At 33.2% G+C, this 19,738-nt stretch overlaps 1 protein-coding gene across 1 annotated transcript in view; it reads right to left on the bottom strand.

Moving 5' to 3' along the window:
• Positions 1 to 19,738, bottom strand: part of LOC141544574 (protein O-mannosyl-transferase TMTC3-like) — an 83,433-nt gene that overhangs the window by 15,067 nt on the left and 48,628 nt on the right. Inside the window, exons 8-11 of the mRNA XM_074270940.1 lie at positions 18,668 to 18,920; positions 17,219 to 17,367; positions 12,009 to 12,129; positions 527 to 638 (exon numbers count right to left, since the gene is read on the bottom strand). Of these exons, the coding sequence (XP_074127041.1) occupies positions 527 to 638; positions 12,009 to 12,129; positions 17,219 to 17,367; positions 18,668 to 18,920 (635 nt within the window). The remainder of the gene's footprint in view (positions 1 to 526; positions 639 to 12,008; positions 12,130 to 17,218; positions 17,368 to 18,667; positions 18,921 to 19,738) is intronic.

The raw sequence follows: 19,738 nt of genomic DNA, 5'->3' as shown, positions 1-19,738 counted from the left end.
AGTATTAAAGATCAACTTGTCTGAAAAGCAGATTGCTATCACTCAGAAAGATTTAGGTTCAAATTTCTCCTCTGATATTGAACTAGAGGAAGTCAGTTAACCACTTAGGGCCCCAAACAATTTTCTATAACCATAAAAAGCAAAGCAGTTAATGGAGTTTCTTTACTAGGGATTTCTATACCAAGAAAATCACAACCCCAGTTAAAAGGGGAAAAAAGGAGCAAAAATAATCTAATTTACATTTCCCACTAATAAGAAAATCGAATCACAAAGGGATTTGCTCAAGATCTCACAGAAGAACTTTACCTTCCACACATCCCTAAGATAAAAACTATTCCCAAGCCACAGCAATGGACAATTCAAAATTGCAATGAAGCACTGGATAGGATAGAATTATTGGAAAATTCAGATGATTTATTACAAAAAAATAGTCCTTACTCTTCAAGTATCATCAAATTAAAAAATAATAATAATAAATTACTAATAATTACTTGAGAGTGATTTTGACTTAACATATACTACTTACCTGGCTGAACATGTGTTGCCTGTAGGAAGTATTTTAGGGCTCTCTCAAAATTCTTTTCATTTTCCAAAGCATGACCCACATTATTCCACAATTTGGCATTATTTTTATTTACCTTAAATATACAAAGCAATAAAAAAATTATATAAATGAGATATCCGGTTTATATAGCTCTTTTTAATGCTAACATAGTCCTAACTTATATTTATATGATGTTAAAAAAACCTTAGCACCTACTAAGTGCTAATGAGATAATGAGATATTAGGTTCTTACTAAGTGCTAAGTCGGTATTTAACAATTCTCTAGTTCCGGCCTTTAGGGGAGTTTCAGGGAGGAGCTTGCATGTTTAAGAGGAGCAAGTTCATTGGTAGAAGTAATCTTGCCACAAGCCTTTGTGTTATCCCATGCCCATTCTCTGGGAGGATAAAAGAGGGCGGCATTGGAGAGATAGGCATTGGAGAGATAGGCAAGTCTCTACTCTAGGTCAGAGTTGGCGGCAGTTGAGACAGCAGATCTCCTCCCAGAGAGCGATCAGCAGTTTCTGGAGACAAAAGAACTTTACATATTGGCGCCCAACATGGGGCAAGGACTTTTGCTTATCCTCACAAGGACTTATTCTGAGCCCTTCAGAGGAGCTAGCCCAGACCTTTGCATTTAAGGACTTATACTGAGCCCTTCAGAGGAGGTAGACCAGACCATCGCAATTTGGCACCCGAACAAGGACAGACACGATCCTGATTCCAGTGGAAAAACCTCCAATTCAGATTCCAGTGGAAAAGACTTTCTGACACAGAAATAACCATGAGTAACAAGGAAACTTTGTTAAAAGATTAAGTGAATGTTCTAATAGACAAATAAGGAACTTAACTTGTTAAGGGCTAAACTAGCAATATCTTATAACTGAAATGGGGTAGATGTTAGCTAAAGACAATCCCTCAACCTCAGTCAACTCAGCCCCAGCCCCAGCTACAGCCTCAGCTCCAGCCCCAATCAGGAGTGGTACTATAGAGAGTATAATTAAGATAATTGAGGAGCAGAGTTTACTTGTAACCTGGGTACAGATTGCTAAACTCTTGTCTGCATTAAGACACACGTCCCCTTGGTTCTTAGAGGAAGAAAAAACAGATGTAGATAACTGGAAGCTAGTGGGATTTGAAATGAAAGAATTTCACACAAAAAATGGGCCTCGTTCAATTTCTGCAGAGGTATTTTATATCTACAACATAGTTCAATTAGCCTTAAACTATTGAGCAAGTTGTAGGAGAAGGAAAAGTTTTAAAAATGAACAGAGGAGGAAATGTGAGGAAAAAATGAAAGATCAAGATCTTGCCCAAGAGCAACGGGATTTAAATGAGGAATTAGGGTGTGATGACTGATTCTCTTGAAAAAGATTCAACCCCGCCTAGAGAGCAGATTACTGACAGGCCCACATCAACTCCACCTTCAAGGGTGGAGTAAGAAGGAGGAGGGGAAGAGGCAGAAACACAAACAGAATCACCTGTGAAGCAGCCTGTGACAAGATTAGAAAAAGCATTGGTTAAAGCTAAGAGAGAAGGACAGGATATAAGTGATTTTATACATGCATATCCTGTGATTGAAGATATTGATTCTGTAGGTCAAAAAAGAAGAAGATATATACCTTTACATTTGAATAAGATTAAAGATTTGAAAAAAGGTTGTACCCTTTATGGGGCTACATCAGCTTATGTTAAAATGTTACTAGATGATTTGTCTTTTGAAGTCCTAACCCCGAATGATTGGAAATCTATAGCAAGGACATGTCTAGAACCTGGACAAAACTTATTGTGGCTTGTGGAGTTTCATGAATTATGTAAGATCCAAGTCAGATGCAATATAGAAACAGGAGTTAACACACAATTCACTTTTGAGCAATTAGCTGGTGAAGGTCACTATGGAGAGAATTCAGAAGAGGTTAAATATCTCATGACAGTGTATGAACAAATTGCTAAGGCTGCAATAAAAGCTTGGGGTATCCTCCTCGGACAGAAAGATCAGGGGGAGGCTTTCACTAAAATAGAGCAAGGTCCCAATGAACCTTTTGCGGATTTTGTGGGACATTTGCAAACTGCTGTCAAAAGAACTATTGGAGAAAATGCAGCTACAGAAATAATGACCAGACATCTGGCTAAGGAAAATGCCAATGAGAATTGCAAAAGAATTACATGGGGGATTAGACAAAGATGCTCCTTTAGAGGAGATCATAAGACGCTGTGCTACAGTGGGAACAAATGCTTTTTACGCCCGGACTATGACCTCACAACATTCTATACCATTCCTTCCACTTGTAAAATCCTAAACTCTGACTATCCCCCTCTCCACCTGATCATATCCTAGTGATCCTTCAAAGGAGAATGAACATCCTTTGTCATTTCCCTGAACCCAGTCCCTCTCCAAATTGAGGCTACAGTTCTTTCTTGGGGCTACAACCACCAGATGGCTCAGGAGAAAGTGAGGCTGGTGATTGCATAGCCATCCCTCACTAATTCATTTGCAAATCCTGATATCACCTTCCTGATGTTGTGGTTCTCTCTGAGAACAAAGGACTTAATATAACAAGAGTAATTTGTACTTTTATTTAGGTGTCTAATCATATTTTGTTTTGTTTTATACTTATGTGTGTGTATTTCTTATGTTTTCTACGAAATAAACACTGCTTAAATAAATCCAACACAGCATTCCCTAGGCTAAAAAGAATTCTTCATATGTCATGCCTCTGCTTCAGTAAAATCACAGAATCTCAAAATTGGAAGGGATCTCATAGGTCTAATACACTTACTAAAACAGGAAAGGCCAAGATAAATCTTGTATGGCTTATTTCTGATTAAGTCACGTTAACTTTAAATAATAAATGCATTTCAACTTCCAGGGGCAGAACCAAGATGGTATAGACAACACATATTTCTTCTTTATAACCTTCTTTATAACCCTCCCAATAATTATAAAATCCAGCTTCTGAATTAGCTCTGGATGGCAGAATCCACAAATTCTGTGCAGAAGATAATTTCAAAGATCCTCAAAAAAAATCTATTTCAATTGGAAACGGGAGGGAGGCAGCCAGGGCAATCAGTACAAATGCCAGTGAAGACAGCTCAGAGTCCAACGGGAGGAAACAGACCAGAAAAGATCTGTTTCAATCAGCAACAGGAGAGAGGCAGAGAAACACAAACAGCTGACCACAAACAGCAGCACAGACAGAGAACAGTCTCAGGGCAGAACAGTCTCAGTGTGGTGGTGTGACCTCCACAGGGCAGAGAGTTTGCAGGAAGAAGCGGACCAGAGAAGGTCTATTTCAATAGGAAGCGGGAGAGAGAGAAAGTAAGGTCCAGGCAGCTTACCACAAGCACCAGCGCAAACATGACAGAGCACCAGGGCATTGCTGATGACTCCACGTGGCAGACCCAGCTCCAGGAATGAATCAGCACTGACCTACCACAGCTGCAGTTGCATGGAAACCTCTCCAGTCTTAAAGGCAGACCTTAACTTACTTTTTAAAAAAGACCAGTAAAAAAGTAAAGAGGACTCTAACTAAATAGACAGCTTTTATGGCAAAAGAGAAGAACAAATTTCAAACCCTGAGGAGACTAAAGGCAGACTGTCTCTAGATGTGAAATAACCTGGTCCCCATCACACAAGGCTCTCCTAGAAGAACTTAAAAAGGATCGTAAAAGAGAGCTAACAGAAAAATGGGTAAAGGAAATGAAAGCCTTGCCAGAAAGTTTGGAAAAGGCAACACAAAACAGACATAGTGAAATGGAAAAAGCATATAATTCATTAAAAGATATATTTGATAAACTGGAAAAAGAAAGCAACTCCCAGAAAAACAGAATTTGTGAAACAGAAAAAGAAAATAACTTCTTAAAAAGCAGAATTTCTGAAATAGAAAAAAAAATCCATAGAACAAAACAGCTCAATTCAAAAATTCAATTGGACAAATACAAAAAGAAGTAAAAAAATAAATGAAGAAAATAACACAGTAAATTCAGAATTGAACAAATGTAAATAAATGACTCAATAAGACAAGAACCAGTCAAGCAATACCAAAAATATGAAAAAAATAGAAAAAAATGTAAAATACCTAATGGGAAAACAACTGCCATGGAAAATAGATATAGGAGAGACAATCAAAGGATTATTGGACTCCCTGAAATACATGATAAAAAAAATTGCCTAGATACTATCTTTCAGAAAATCATCAAAGAGAAAATTTGCCCAGACACCATAGAAGCAGAAGGTAAAATGACCATTGAAAGAATTCACCTCCTGAAAGAAACTACAAATTAAAACTCCAAAGAATATTGTGGCTAAATTTCAGAACTATTGGACTAAGGAAAAAATATTACAAGCAACCAGAAAAAAAAAAATTCAAATTCTGAGGAGGCACAATAAGGATTACTCAGGACCTAGCAGCTTCCACTTTAAAGGATCCAAGGGCTGGAATCTGATATTTCAAAAGGCAAAAGAATCTTGGAATGCAGCCAAGAATAAATTTCCCTGCTAAACTAGCCATTTTCTTTAAGGAAAGAAGAAGGACATTCAATGAAACTGGTGAATTCCATGTATGAGACCAGAGCTAAACAAAAAAATTGACCTTCAACTATAGAACTCGAGAGAACCATAAAAAGGTAAAAAGAAAAAAAAAAACCCTCTTGAAAACTATATTTTTGTTTTGGGAATACATTGAAAATCCATGACTAATATGATTTTACTGTTATAATATAAAAAAAGAAACTAGAGATGGAAAGGAAATTGTACCAGAAAAAAAGAATACTACATCTCATGAAGAGTAAAAAGAAACCTATTATATCTGAGGGAAAGAAGGGAGGAGGATGAATGTGTAATAGAAAATAAAAAGAGAAAAATAAAATAAGGGAAATTAACATCTCAGGAAGAGGCAAAGAAAACATATTATAATTGAGGGAAGACAGGGAAGGTAATGAATACTGTGTGAATCTTACTCTCATCAGATTTGGCCGAAAGAAAGAATATTAGATATATTTGGTTTCATCAAGAAACATCTCTCATCCTATAGAAAAGTGGGAGGAGAAAGGGGAAAAAGGAATGGATAGGCTAAATATAATGGAAAAAAGAAACAGTAGAAAAAAGTATAAGAAAGGGGGAGGGTTTCTAAAGAAGAAGGACTGCTTGAAGTAAGTAGTGCTCATAAGTAAAATACTGGGGAGGAGGAAAAGGAGAAAAGTATAATTTGGGGTTAATAAGATGGCAGGAAATACAGAATTAGTAGTTTTTAACTGTAACTGTGAATGGGGTGAACTCTCTTATAAAACTTAAGCATAAAGCAGACTGGATTAAAGCCAGAATCCTACAATATGCTGTTTACAAGAAACACATTTAAAGCAGAGTGATACATACAGAGTAAAGGTAAAAGGCTGGAGTAGAATCTATTATGCTTCAGTTGAAGTAAAAAAAGCAGGGGTAGCCATCCTCATCTCAGATCAAACAAAAGCAAAAATTGATTTGATTAAAAGAAGGAAATTATATCTTGCTAAAGGGTATCATAGATAATGAAGCAATATGAATATTAAACATATATGCAGTAAGTGGTAATATCTGAATACCTAAAGGAGAAGTTAAGAAAGTTGGAAAAAGAAACAGACAGCAAAACTATAATAGTGGGAGATCTCAACCTTACTCTCTAAAACTAGATAAATCAAACCATAAAATAAATAAGAAAGAACTTAAAGAGGTAAATAGAATACCAGAAAAACTAGACATATCTTTGGAGAAAATTGAAAGGAAGACAGAAAGGAGTACATTGACCATATATTAGGACATAAAGACATCAAAATCAAATGCAGAAAGGCAAAAATAGTAAATGCACTTTTTTTCAGATCACAATACAATAAAAATTACACTCAATAAAGGGCCAGGGAAAAATAGGCCAAAAAGAAATTGGAAATTAAATAATTTCATCCTAAAGAATGAATGGGTCAAACAGCAAATCACAGACACAATTAATAATTTCATCCAAGAGAATGAAAATAGTGAGACAACATACCAAAATTTGTGGGATGCAGCCAAAGAGGTAAAAAAGGAAAATTTTATATCTCTAGAAGCTTATTTGCATAAAATAAAGAGAAGATCAATAAATTGGGCTTGCAACTAAAAAAAAGCTAGAAAAAGAACAAATTAAAAACCCCCAAATACTAAATTTGAAATTTTAAAAATAAAAGGAGAGATCAATAAAATTGAAACTAAAAAAACCAAATGAATTAATAAATAAAACCGAGAGTTGGTTTTGTGAAAAAACCAACAAAATAGATAAACCGTTAGTTAATTTGATAAGAAAAAGGAGAGGAAAATCAAATCGTTAATCTCAAAAATGAAAAGGAGAACTATCCACCAATGAAGAGGAAACTAGAGCCCAACTTTATGCCAAAAAATTTGACAACCTATATGAAATGAAGGAATACGTATAAAACTATAGATTGCCCAAATTAACAGAAGAGGAACTAAATTACTTAAATAGTCCCATTTTAAAAAAAGAAATTGAACAAGCTATTAATCAACTCCCTAAGAAAAAATCCCCAGGACCAGATGGATTTACATGTGAATTCTACCAAACATTTAAAGAAAATTAATTCCAATACTATATAAACTATTTGACAAAATAGGGAATAAGGATTCCTACCAAATTTCTTTTATGATTCAGACATGGTACTGATACCTAAAGCAGGTAGGGTGAAAACAGAGAAAGAAAATTATAGACCAATCTCCCTAATGGACATTGATGCAAAAATCTTAAATGAAATATTAGCAAAGAGATTACAGATAATCACCCCCAGGATAATACACCATGACCAAGTAGGATTTATAACAGGAATGCAGGGCTGCTTCAATATTAGGAAAATTATTAACATAATTGACTATATCAATAACCAAATTAACAAAAGTCATATGATTATCTCAATAAGGAAAGCTTTGCAAGAAGGTCAGGATAAGTCATGTTACTCATTAAAAGATAGAGTGGATAAAGAAATCAACTCCCTGAAAAACAGAATTTGTGAATTGGAAAAGATTAAACAACTCCCAGGAAAACAAAATTTGTTAATTGGAAAAAGAAAATAATTCTTTAGAAAAAAAATTGGCAAAATGGACAAAAAATTCCATGGAACAAAACAACTCATTTAAAAATACAAAAAGAAATTTAAAAAAATAAATGAAGAAAATAATTTATTAAAAATCAAACTTTAACAAATGGAAATGAATGACTTGAGGAGACACCAAGAATCAGTCAAGCAAAACCGAAAAAAAATGAAAAAATGTTAAATATCTACTTGGGAAAATAACAGACCTGGAAAATAGATCTAGGAGAGATAATCTAAGGATTATTGGACTCCCTGAAAATCATGATAAAAAAAGAACCTAGACATTATTTTTCAGCAAATCATCAAAGGGATTATACCCCAAAGAGATCTTAAAAGAGGAAAAAGGACCTACATGTGCAAAAATGTTTGTGGCAGCCCTTTTCGTAGTGGCAAGAAACTGGAAACTGAGTGGAGGCCCACCAATTGGAGAAGGCTGAGAAAATTGTGGTATTATATGAATGTTATGGAATACTAACGTTCTGTAAGAAATGACAAGTAGGATTATTTCAGAGAGGCTTGGAGAGATCTACATGAACTAATGCAAAGTGAATGAATAGAACCAGGAGATTATTATACACAGCAACAACAAAACTATATGATGATCAATTCTGACGTACATGGCTCTCTTCAACATTGAGATGATTTGGACCAGTTCCACTTGCACAGTGATGAAGAAAACCATCTAGACCCAGAGAAAGAACCATGGGAACAGAGGGTGGAACACAGCATAGCATTCTCACTCTCTCTGTAATTATTTGCTTGGGTTTTGTTTCTTTTTCTTCCTTCTTGATTTGATTTTTCTTGCATAATCGGATAGCTGTGTGAATATGTATACACATATTGGATCTGGCATGTATTTCAGCATATTTGGAATGTATTCGATTGCCTGCTGGGTTGGGGAGGAGACGGGAGGAAGGGGAAAATTTGTGGCAAGGGGTTATGCAGAGGTCAATGTTGAAAAAATTACCCATGCATATGGTTTGTGAATAAAAAGTTTTAATAAAATAATAATAATAATAATAATGGATAAATGCATTTCTAAGTGCTTATAAACCAAAAACTCCCCAATCTTCCTACTGTCTTTTCCCTTTTTATACAAATAAGTATGGAAAAAAAAAGATGAATTATTATTATGAACTGAGGAATAAAAAGTGCTGGTGAGTTCCAAAGCTTTGGAAATTCTATAATACAGGGGAAAAAATTTAATCATATGAGACCTAATAGGACTCATTATATTTTGCTTGAATGTCTTATTATACTGCAATATAAATGAAAGGCATAGTATTTGTTTTTAAATCTTTTATTTCTAACTACTAAAGGAAGGTCTCCCATTGAAAAGGAATTCCAGATATAACTTCTTCTATGGAGCCCTTAAAAGCATTTTAGGACAACTTATAAGGTACACCTACTTGAGATGGTTATGGTTCTTGATGGTTTTTAATCCGATAATGTCCTGATTTCTTATAAAGAGTAAATATGAATCTGGCTCCAATGCAAGTATACCTAAGAGGATCATTGTCCTCTATGGATAGAGGAACCTTTATTAGTGATTATCCCCTCCATAATCTACCCCTGGCATCACCTTTTGATTCCAACTCACCTTACAATCTGATGAGAAAATAATTTCCCTATTACACAGGTCTTATTATGTTATGCTGATAATCTAGCACTCTCAATTACTTAGAAAATTAAAAGTCCTAAATTTTATATTTAGTGCCTTCCACAATGTTGTAATCTACTTTCTCAAAGTTTTTTTCTCACTTTTCTAATCAATCCAAACTAAAAGTAACCTTCCTATTTAATCTAATTTCACATCTGAGTACTCACAAGCTCTTCATGCTTCCATAAAAATTCTCTTCTTTCATGAAGACTGAAATGAGGAACTATCTCCACTGTGAAACCTTGTACAATTCTACCTTCAACTTGTCAGCTAAAAGCAGCATGTCCACATCACACTCTTTTCATTGTGTTCAGTCATGTCTGACTCTTCATGACCTCATCTGAAGCGCTCTTGCAATGATACTGGAATGGTTTGCTATTTCCTTCTCAGATTGTTTTATATATGAGGAATTGCAAAGAAGTTAGGTGACTTGCCCTAGGTCACATAATAAGAAGTGTATGAAATTATGTTTTAGTGCCAATCAAGCCAATTATAAATAATATAGGAAATAGTAGTCCACTAATGAGAATCATATGAGGAAATGTTCCTGCATGAGTGCTGTGCACATTTGATCTCAGTGCTGGGTTTTGCCAATCAGCTTAAAGATTGCAGCTTCCAACATTAGATTACTATTTTATGATTTTCAAACATTTTGATGCTCTTTTGGCTAGTATTTAACAATGTTGTATAGACTAGGAAAAGATATCTAGTCTCAGGTATGGTCAGTTTGGTTCACCTAATAACAAAGGCTCATGCTCATAACAAGGGGGAGGTGGCAAAGAGTGTTGACCAGGTTAAGAAAGGTTACTGTCCTTAAAACAGAGGCGGAAAAGAGACTTGTTTATTAAAATGATTGATGTCAACTATACATAACTTTAACGTTTAGAAAATATTTTACATGAACCAAGAAAGTCACAAAAAAAGTAATCTGTTCAAAATCACACTACTAGTAGGAGATATGACTCCAAGTCTTACTTCATTAAAGCTCTCAAATACCCAAAACAATCTATCTTATACAATTCATTTCAGAGGCCTAGACAGGCAAGGAATGTGAGAGGCACAAAAGCAAAACATTTTCTAATGAGATTGTTACCCAGGCTTGGGGTCCTAAGAAGGAAAGATTTCTTTCTCAAAGAAGAGACAGCAGTGCTAGGAAAAGTCTGGGCTTTTGGATTGTAGGCAAAGAGATAAGTTTATTGAACTGGAGAATCAAGTCTTTGTGATTCTTCCAGATGCTGAAAACCTGGAAAGCAGACTCTTAAAAACAGCAATATTTGCTACTAGGAACCAAAACTGAGCAAAAATCAAGACTTGGAATGAAAAAATTTGGGGCAGGAGGAAATCTAAGGAGAGTAATGAATATATTTAACCTGTAAAGAATGAGGATGAAACTATAGGAACCGTTACACTTTTTAAAATGTAACTACCCCTACTTTCTCTATACTTTGTTTCCCTGTAAGGCTTTACAGATCTGTAATATAAATATAGAAAGATAATTATTCAGCCATACCAATTTCTGCTCACAACTTAGGAATGAGTCCAATTTATTTTATGTCTTAATATTCTAGAAATATCTATTGAAAAATCACCCCATTGCCTGTCACCGGGGGGGAGGGAGTGGAGGGAAGGGGGGGATAATTTGGAAAAATGAATACAAGGGATATTATTTAAAAAAATTACTCATGCATATATACTGAGGGAAAAAAATTCTAAATAAAGAAAAAAAAAGAAAAATCATCCCACTTCAAACACTTTACACCAAGACACACTATGGTACAGTGGATAAAAAGCTGCTCTCAGAAGACACAAGTTCAAGATCTGCTCCTGACACAATTGGTGACCATGGATCTATTCCTTAGACAAAGGAACAGGTGATATGATATGAAAAATCCATAAAAGTATAAAATCATATACATATATAATGTACTAATATTGCTGATAAGCCTAATTCATCATTTTTTTAACTTACTATTTCTAGCTAAGTCTTACTATTTCTTTAAATAATCTTTAAATAATTTGACTATTATCAAAGTAAAAAATTTCCACAATACATTTACCCTATTACTGTTTATGTGATTGTCTTCCATGTGGCCCTATTCTATTTGATGCACTCATAGAATACAAATAAAGTACTTTAGTGGCTATTTTTCATCCACCAAATATTAACAAATTAATTGTATCAAAACTGTCATTTAATCAAAGGATTCCAATGACAAATTTTCAATTTGTACTATGATTTTCTATTACTATTAAAATTAACTTTACATTTTTAAATTCTAATACATGGCAGAAAGTGTTTTATTTTCAATTTAAGATCAGAAAATAATATATGAAATATATATTATAAATACATACCCATGAATAATAAATTCTCTTATTTTAATTCCAGTATAAATTATTATTATTATTATTATTTTTTTTTTTTTTTTTTTTTTTTTTGCTTAACATGAGGAAGGATTAAAATATGGTCTGGATATGTACTTTAGGATCAATACCTATTTAGCTTAGTACAGAATCAGGCACAGTGAGTACTTGAATGCTAGAGGACTGAGTGAAAACATACCATAAACTCTCTATGGAATTTACAAATCTCTTCTATTACTAAGTCAAAAGTAAAAACAAAAGCAGGTTGATTATGTTTCACAAATGTGCTTTTGAAATATGCTTTCCAATCATATTGAAAAACACTTTACCTACCTTTAACGCAGACATAAACAAGGTATATTCAGATTCCCAGTCCCAGTTTCTGTGCAGTGTTTTTAAGGCATGAGTAATCACCACTATAGACAGACAAACCCACGACAATTTTTTTAGCACACTGTTTAAAAAAAAAGAATCAAAATTACATAGAATCTCAGAAGTGACTTCAGATGCAACTATTTCCAACCTGATAAAAAACTTCACTATAATAAATCATCATCAACTTTTTTGTTTTATGAAATTGAAGAAAAATTTTATATTTACAAATATAAAATTCAAATCTATTATATAGCAAAGGTGATACACCATTGCAATGGCAAAAAATTGACTTAAGATAAATATACTAAAATTAACTTTCAAATCTATTCTTTTAGTATAAGTACATTTAAGACATATTAAAATTTCTCCCTGCTTAAGCCAAGCTTTCAAAAACACTAAGAGAGCTAAAGGTAGATATAATGTAAAATAGCTTTTTAATATATAAAATGGTAATAATAATCTCTACCTTTTTAATGGTGGGGGTTCTCTGTAAACTGAGATGTATCACATATACATATATAATAATCACTTCATTAACCACAGTGACAACTTAAAAGATGAATATACTGATGTAAATTAGAAAAGTGGAGCACACAAAAATATACTTTGAGGTTTAGGATCCTCCTATTAGGAGGTTTTTGTAAGATTTAAGGTTTTTGTAACTACCCAATGCCTATGAAAGGATTCAGAAGAGAATAAATGCCTAGTAATTGCTTGAATTTTATCAAGAAATAAGAGGTCAAAGGTTTGTAGACTACATAGATATTTTGTGCTTAGTTATCACAAATACTTTTTTTCAAGTTAAGTCAGAAAACTATGGATGTGGGGAGCATAGCATGACAGTAAAGAGAAACTTGTGCTTAAATAGAGAATAAATAATTGGACGCATCTTCCTAAATTCAAATTTGGCCTAAAACATTTCCTAGTTGTGTCACCCTGACCAAGTCACTTAACCCTATTTGAACCAGTTTTCTTTAAAATGTGCTGGAGAAGGAAGTGTCACACGACTCCAGTATCTTTCCCCCAAAATCTCCAAGTGGGATCATAAAGAGCTGGACTACTGACATAACTGAATAACAAACAACACAAACCAAGTACTAAGTGTGGATGCTCAGGATACAAAAAGTCCTTGCACTCTAATGGAGGAAACAACATGCAAACAATTATGATATATAAAGAATAGGAAAAGAGGGGATTTCTATGAAAATACTGTGATAGCAGAACTGACCAGGCCTGGCAAAAGATAGACATATAGAGTAAATCTAAGAGGACGATCCATGACATTGAGATTGAGAGCATAGGCAAATAGAATAAGGAAAAGAGGTTCCCAAGAGTGTCACATGTAACTCAAGATCATTTCAGAAAGATAAAGATGAGATAATAACTGGGATCACAGCATTTCCAAACCAGCCTCTTTAAACAAGTTGTTGACACCAAATAAAATGAGAGTGAGTAAAGGTAGGGATTTTAACTATTAACATTTCCTAGAAGGGGCTCTTGCTTAATTCAAAATATAAAGGAGCCTAGATGTAAAGGGTTGAAACTCTGAGCAGATGCACTTAAGGCAAGATAACCTAGCACTTGAGGCTAATTACCAATTGGACAATTCTCTATTAACATATTCTTGGAGGATGACCCTACTCAACTCTATGCTGGCTCGATCTGTGGGTATGGACAGAGAAGGGGAAGAAAGATCAGAGGGTGAAGTAGGACAAGCAGGATCATTCTTTGGCAGTGGAGAGAGAGAAAGAAGGTATGGAGATTCCTATATTTAATCCCCTGAGGGCAACCCCAAAAGACCAAGAATAAAGACTTTTGCTTCTCCTGACTTTGGCTGATTCTAAGATATCCAGGGTACTAACAGGGTCAATACACCTAGAAACTACCAATAGGAAAGACACCAACATTTTCTCATTTGCAAACATCACAAATAGTCCAAAAGAACACTAAAGAGTTAAAAAAAAAAAAAAAAAAAAAGTGGCACACGATCCTGTAATAATGGTGCCAAAAAAAGCACAAAAGTTATAATGATCTAAGGCTGGTAATAAAAACTAATACCAAAGAAGGTGTTTGGTTTTTATTTTAAAAGATTGTTGTAGAAAAGAAGACCAAAGGCCTGGAGACATTTCTTAGAGTGACTGACTACACTAAATGAAGTAGTCAGAATTGCTTAATTTTTGTTTTTCTTTTCTCTGTCAAGGAGAATGAATATTTAGACTTTCAAGAACAGGATAAAAAAAGGAAGATACTATAGACCTGCAATCAGAAAGTGTGAATTCAAGTTCTGATTCTAATTCTACCACTAACTAACTAACAAGCAAATCATCTCCTCAACTCTATAAAATGAGAAGTTTAGACTGGATTTCTAAGCTTTTGACATTCATTAATTCTGGACCAACAGCACAGAAAACCAAGATAAATAAAGAGTATAGCAGAGTATGTAGGTCTTCTCAATAAGTATAATTCACAATGCCTACACAAACTAGAACTAAGAATTATGAGATGTAATTGCTAATCTAATGCTAGTGGCTTGCAAAGTTTTGGTTTTTTTAAAACTTTTATTTTCAAAGCATATGCACTAATAATTTTTCAACATTGAACCTTGCATAGCCTTCAGATTTTCCCCGTCTCCCCCCACCCTTCCCCAGATGGTAAGCAATCCAATATATATTATACATGTTAAAATATATGTTAAATCCAATATGTGTAAACATATTTATACAATTCTCTTGCTGCACAAGAAAAATCAAATCAAAAAGGAAAGAAAATAAGAAAACAAAATGCAAGTGAACAACAACAAAAGGAGTGAGAATGTTATGTTGTGATCTACATTCAATTCCCACAGTCCTCTCTCTCTGGGTGTAAATGACTCTCTTCATCACAAGATCATTGGAACTGGTATCAATCATCTCATTGTTGGAAAGAGTCACATTCATCAGAATTGATCATCGTATAATAATGAGGTTGTAGTGTATAATCTCCCGATTCTGCTCATTTCACTTAGGATTGGTTCATATAAGTCTCTTCAGGCCTCTCTAAAATCATCCTCCTAATCATTTCTTATAGAACAATAATATTCCATAACATTCATATACCATAACTTATCCAGCCATTCTCCAACTGATGGGCATCTACTTAGTTTCCAGTTTCTTGACACTACAAAAAGGGCTGCCACAAACATTTTTGCACATGTGGGTCCCTTTCTTTCCTTTAAGAACTCTTTGGGATAGAAGCCCAATACAAACACTGCTAGATCAAAGGGTATGCATAATTTGATAACTTTTTGAGTACAGTTCCAAATTACTCTCCAAAATGGCTGGTGGCCTGTAAAGTTGCTACAAGATGACATATGCAAAACTTGCTTCCGTATTCACATAATGGACTGGTAACCTTGAGTTTGATTTGGATAAATTCTAGGACTTTTGTGAGTGCTTGGAGAAATGGTGAATTATTATTTAAATTAAATTTTATTTTTACAAAGAGTCATCTTCTCAAAAATGAAAAACAAAACTCCTATTACAAATATGTTATCAAGTAAAACTAATTCCTGTACTGTCCATGTCCAAAATACAAAAAATCCCAAACAAAACAAAAAAGCTTCAATCTGTGCTGAGTTATCATTCTATCAGAAGGTGGGAAGCGTATTTCACCAAAGTCCTCTGGAACTATGGTAGGTCACTGTGTTGATTAGAGTTGTTTGTCTTTACAATGTTATTTTTAATGTATAGATGTGGTCTTAGTTCATTCTGAGATGTAGTAATCGTTAAAAGCCAACATAAGTTTTATCAAATCCAGTTTATCCTTTCAATAAACAGTTTGTATATATTTCCTTTTACTTCCTTTACATTTATTCACACTCTTTATATATGTATACATACACACATACACTCTCACTTTTATGTCAGCTCCTTATTAGTAGGGATTTTTAATAAATTGTATTTGTATCTCTCTCATGTCATTTATGGATTTCTTGATATGATCACAAAAATAATTACTGGGAAAAGTCTAAAATATGGGAAACTTAGGTTACAGAATAAGGCAGATGCTATCCCTGTGGATAAGATTAAATATATGGGCTACTAGGACTCAGAATTCTTTGAAGAATAAAAAGCAGAATAGTGATTAAGATTAATGTCAATCTATAGGTAGAGTTCTACATTATCCTAGGAATCTGGTCTTTGGCCTTTGTTGTTCAAAGCTTTTATTGGATGATGACAGATGGCAAGCTTGTCAAGACTGAAGATGGTAGAAAGCTGGCAAAATAATTACCATGTTGGATAACAAATTCAGGAACTAAAACTATCCAAAGGACTTCAAGAAGCCAGAGTGATGAAATGTAATAGAGTTGTTGTGTACATGGCTTCAAAACATTACTGCACAATTACAGAATGGGTGACACTATAATCTGGCAAGAATTTGGGTGAAGAAGCTCTATATTTTAGTGGATTTCAAAGTTCAGTATGTCAACAGACCTAGAAGACAAGAGGCCACTAAAAAGTGTCCAAAGAAGGAGCCAATACCAAGCCAGGAATGCTATTTAGAGGGACTAGGAAGGTTGAACTGGAATAAGATAGGTTCCAATTATTAAACACATTGATACTTTTCCCAAGAATACCCATATTTGATTTGAAAGGTAGTTTATTTAAGATTTTTACTAACTTATGACTGATGTGACCTTAGGCAAATAAATGTGTGTGTATGTTACTTATTCAATGAAAATTTAAATTGAGGATAACACCAGATTCAACCTGAATTATGGAAGTCTTTCTTGTCATCAGTTTCTTTTGTAAAATGAGGGAATTAGAATATAGACCTTTAGAGTTAAGATTCCTCAAGTTTTTTTGTCTCTATTATGCCCAAAATATATACATCAGTCAATGGTCAGTTCATATGACAAAGTCTAATATAGACAAGTACTAGATAGGCTAAAAAATCTCCAAAACTGACAGAACAAGCAACAGAGGTGAATGAAGCAAATATTAAAAAGAGAGTTTAAAAAAAAAAAAAAAAAAGACTGAAAGGAGAACTTTTAAAAAGACAACAATCAAAATGAAACTCAAAACAAGAATAATTCTAGTACACCCACACATCTATTTTGAAATACTTGGTTCTGTCTGATTTGGTTCTATGATTGATAATCATCAAACTGAACTAAAATCTTAACTTACTTTCTTTTGGATAATTTCCGCCATCCATGAGCAACTAAAATACAGAATCCCATGCTTGGTACATACAATACTCGCTCTGCAACCACAAATCCAACTGGAAAAAAGAGGTTTGATGCAGGAATAAATGGCAATGCCATTAAACATAATGCCTATAAAGAAAAATACCCAGAAATTTTGGTAAATTCAATTAGACTAATTAAACACCCAAACCTAACTCCTTTTCAGCTGACTTAAATGATGTAGTGACTGAAAAATTATAATGATAATGTGGAAGAGTTACACATGAAATTTATTATAAAACTAACTGAAGCAAAAGTAAGAATATTATCTAAGTCTAAGAAAACCTTAAGACTACCTGGAGAGTGGAGTCCAGCTTCGTACTGTAACAGAATGCATTGACATAATACTTCTACAATTTTTGCTGTTAGACTATTTTGTTTAGGAATAAATAGGTATAATTACTAAAAATGTAGAAATTGTAATTTCTATTATAGTATGTGTGTGTGTATGCTACTTATTCAATGAAAATTTAAATTGAGGATTATACCAGATTCACCTTGAATTATAGAACTATTCAGAATCCAGTTTTACTGGTTTTCTATGCATCCATTTCTATAAACTTTTACTAAAAACAAAAATTAAGAATAGCATATATTTCTTCCTGTATATTAAAGCATACAAATAAAAGTTCCTTATTAAATCTCAAAAACTTGAAACATTTAACACATTACTTTGCATCAAGGAATTGATGACTGACAAAGAGTAGTTACCAAAAAAATTGAAACAGCAACAAATTAGCACAGAACGATTAATAGGAAAACATGAGAATTTCCTATTATATTTCTTAACTACTTGGGATAACCATCTGGTTATACTAAAACTTTGTACTGTGAAATAAATTTAATCCTTACTCTCTCTAAAAACTTTGGCATCCTCATCTATTTGTCATTATCTAGAGTAGCTGAGTGAATCAAAAATAAATATGACATCAAAAGATTTGAGATAAAACTTCTTTTTCTCTTTGCTTTAGGATTTATGAAACAGATGGCTTTTAATAAATCCTTTTTAATTCTATAGGAGCAATACAATACATAAATAAAACTGAAAGATCTTCATGAATTTTTGTAAATGTGTGGTAATGAAAAAACAATAATGACAAAGAAACACAAAACTCCTGACACAGCTTTGTAGGTAAAACACCCCCCCAAAATTGAAAGAGATACAAAGTTTAAAACAATGTGTTTACCTTCATGGAATTACAATTTTAAAAAATAAAAGGTAATGTTTAAAAAAAAAAAACCCTTTTCACAAATCTTCTGTTTTAATGTAGTTTTGATTAAACTGTTTTAATGTTTTTTGATTAAAAAAGGAATATTCATTAAATGTCATCAAAAATAAGCAGTATAATACTTTAAAAAATGAAACTATTACTAAGAAAGAATTTCTTACCATTAATACAGTCTTTGAAGAATTACCAGGATATCGAACACTGAATACTAATAGTGATCCCAAAAAGCAAAAGAAAACAAATGTGGCAAGATTTCGAATGTCTAAAAAAGACTCTATAAGTGGTATTGTTCCCATTGTCCAATCACAGCACAATTCTGAGGGATTAAATAGAAGCCAAGCATTTACAGGAAGGAGATAGTTAAAAGTCAATTGCCTTGTAGGAGTTGGGCTTACAGCTGCTGGATTATCAAACCTAGAGGGATGGGGGGAGAAAAAAAAAAATTTGAAATTAAATTTTAAAATATTTAAAACAAAACATATAAGTAAGAATTAAAACAAAATCTTAATCCTAATTAATAATTTAAAAGATTATTTTCTAAGTCAATGAGAAACCATAATCTTATCAGTTATATTGTCATTTCAAACTTTTTGGTTAAAACAAACAAAAAAATGAATACTTAAAGTTTCTCTTAAATAAAATTATCAAAAAGATTAACTTTTAAAATGTGCTAATATTAGTAAATACTGCAGCTAGAAGCCTACTTAGAACCCAAGATAAATATTATCTCTAATGCTGAAAAATCACCCCAGGATACAAGTCCTAGAATAATGCTATTGGATAATATTTACATATGGCTTTTCCGTTTGCCAAATGCTTATATAATGATCTCATCTAACCTCAAGATAACCCTGTGAGATATTATCATATCCATTTTATAGATATAGAAACTAAGGCTTGGAGATAAGCAACTTGCTCATGGTCAAACAATTAAGATGAAAGACAGTATAAGCTCCCAAGTCTAGAACTTTATCAATTAGACTCCATTGCCTCCTATGTATTTTATTTAATATACTTAATTGATTAAATTACAAAGGATAAGACTTTTTTTTTAAATAACGGTACAGCATTACAATTACACAGGAGTCTCTATTAAATAGAATTCTTGCTTATAATTCCAGTTTGTCTAATGGTATTTCATTTACAGTAACTCAAATAGCACAATAAGACTAAGCTATAAAAACTAGTGTTTTAAAAAAATAAACAGTGACAAAATATTGGTATAAAATTAA

This window comes from Sminthopsis crassicaudata, chromosome 5 (genome assembly GCF_048593235.1).
Source record: "Sminthopsis crassicaudata isolate SCR6 chromosome 5, ASM4859323v1, whole genome shotgun sequence".
NCBI lineage: Eukaryota > Metazoa > Chordata > Mammalia > Dasyuromorphia > Dasyuridae > Sminthopsis > Sminthopsis crassicaudata.
This window is presented reverse-complemented; position numbering and strand designations above follow the sequence as displayed.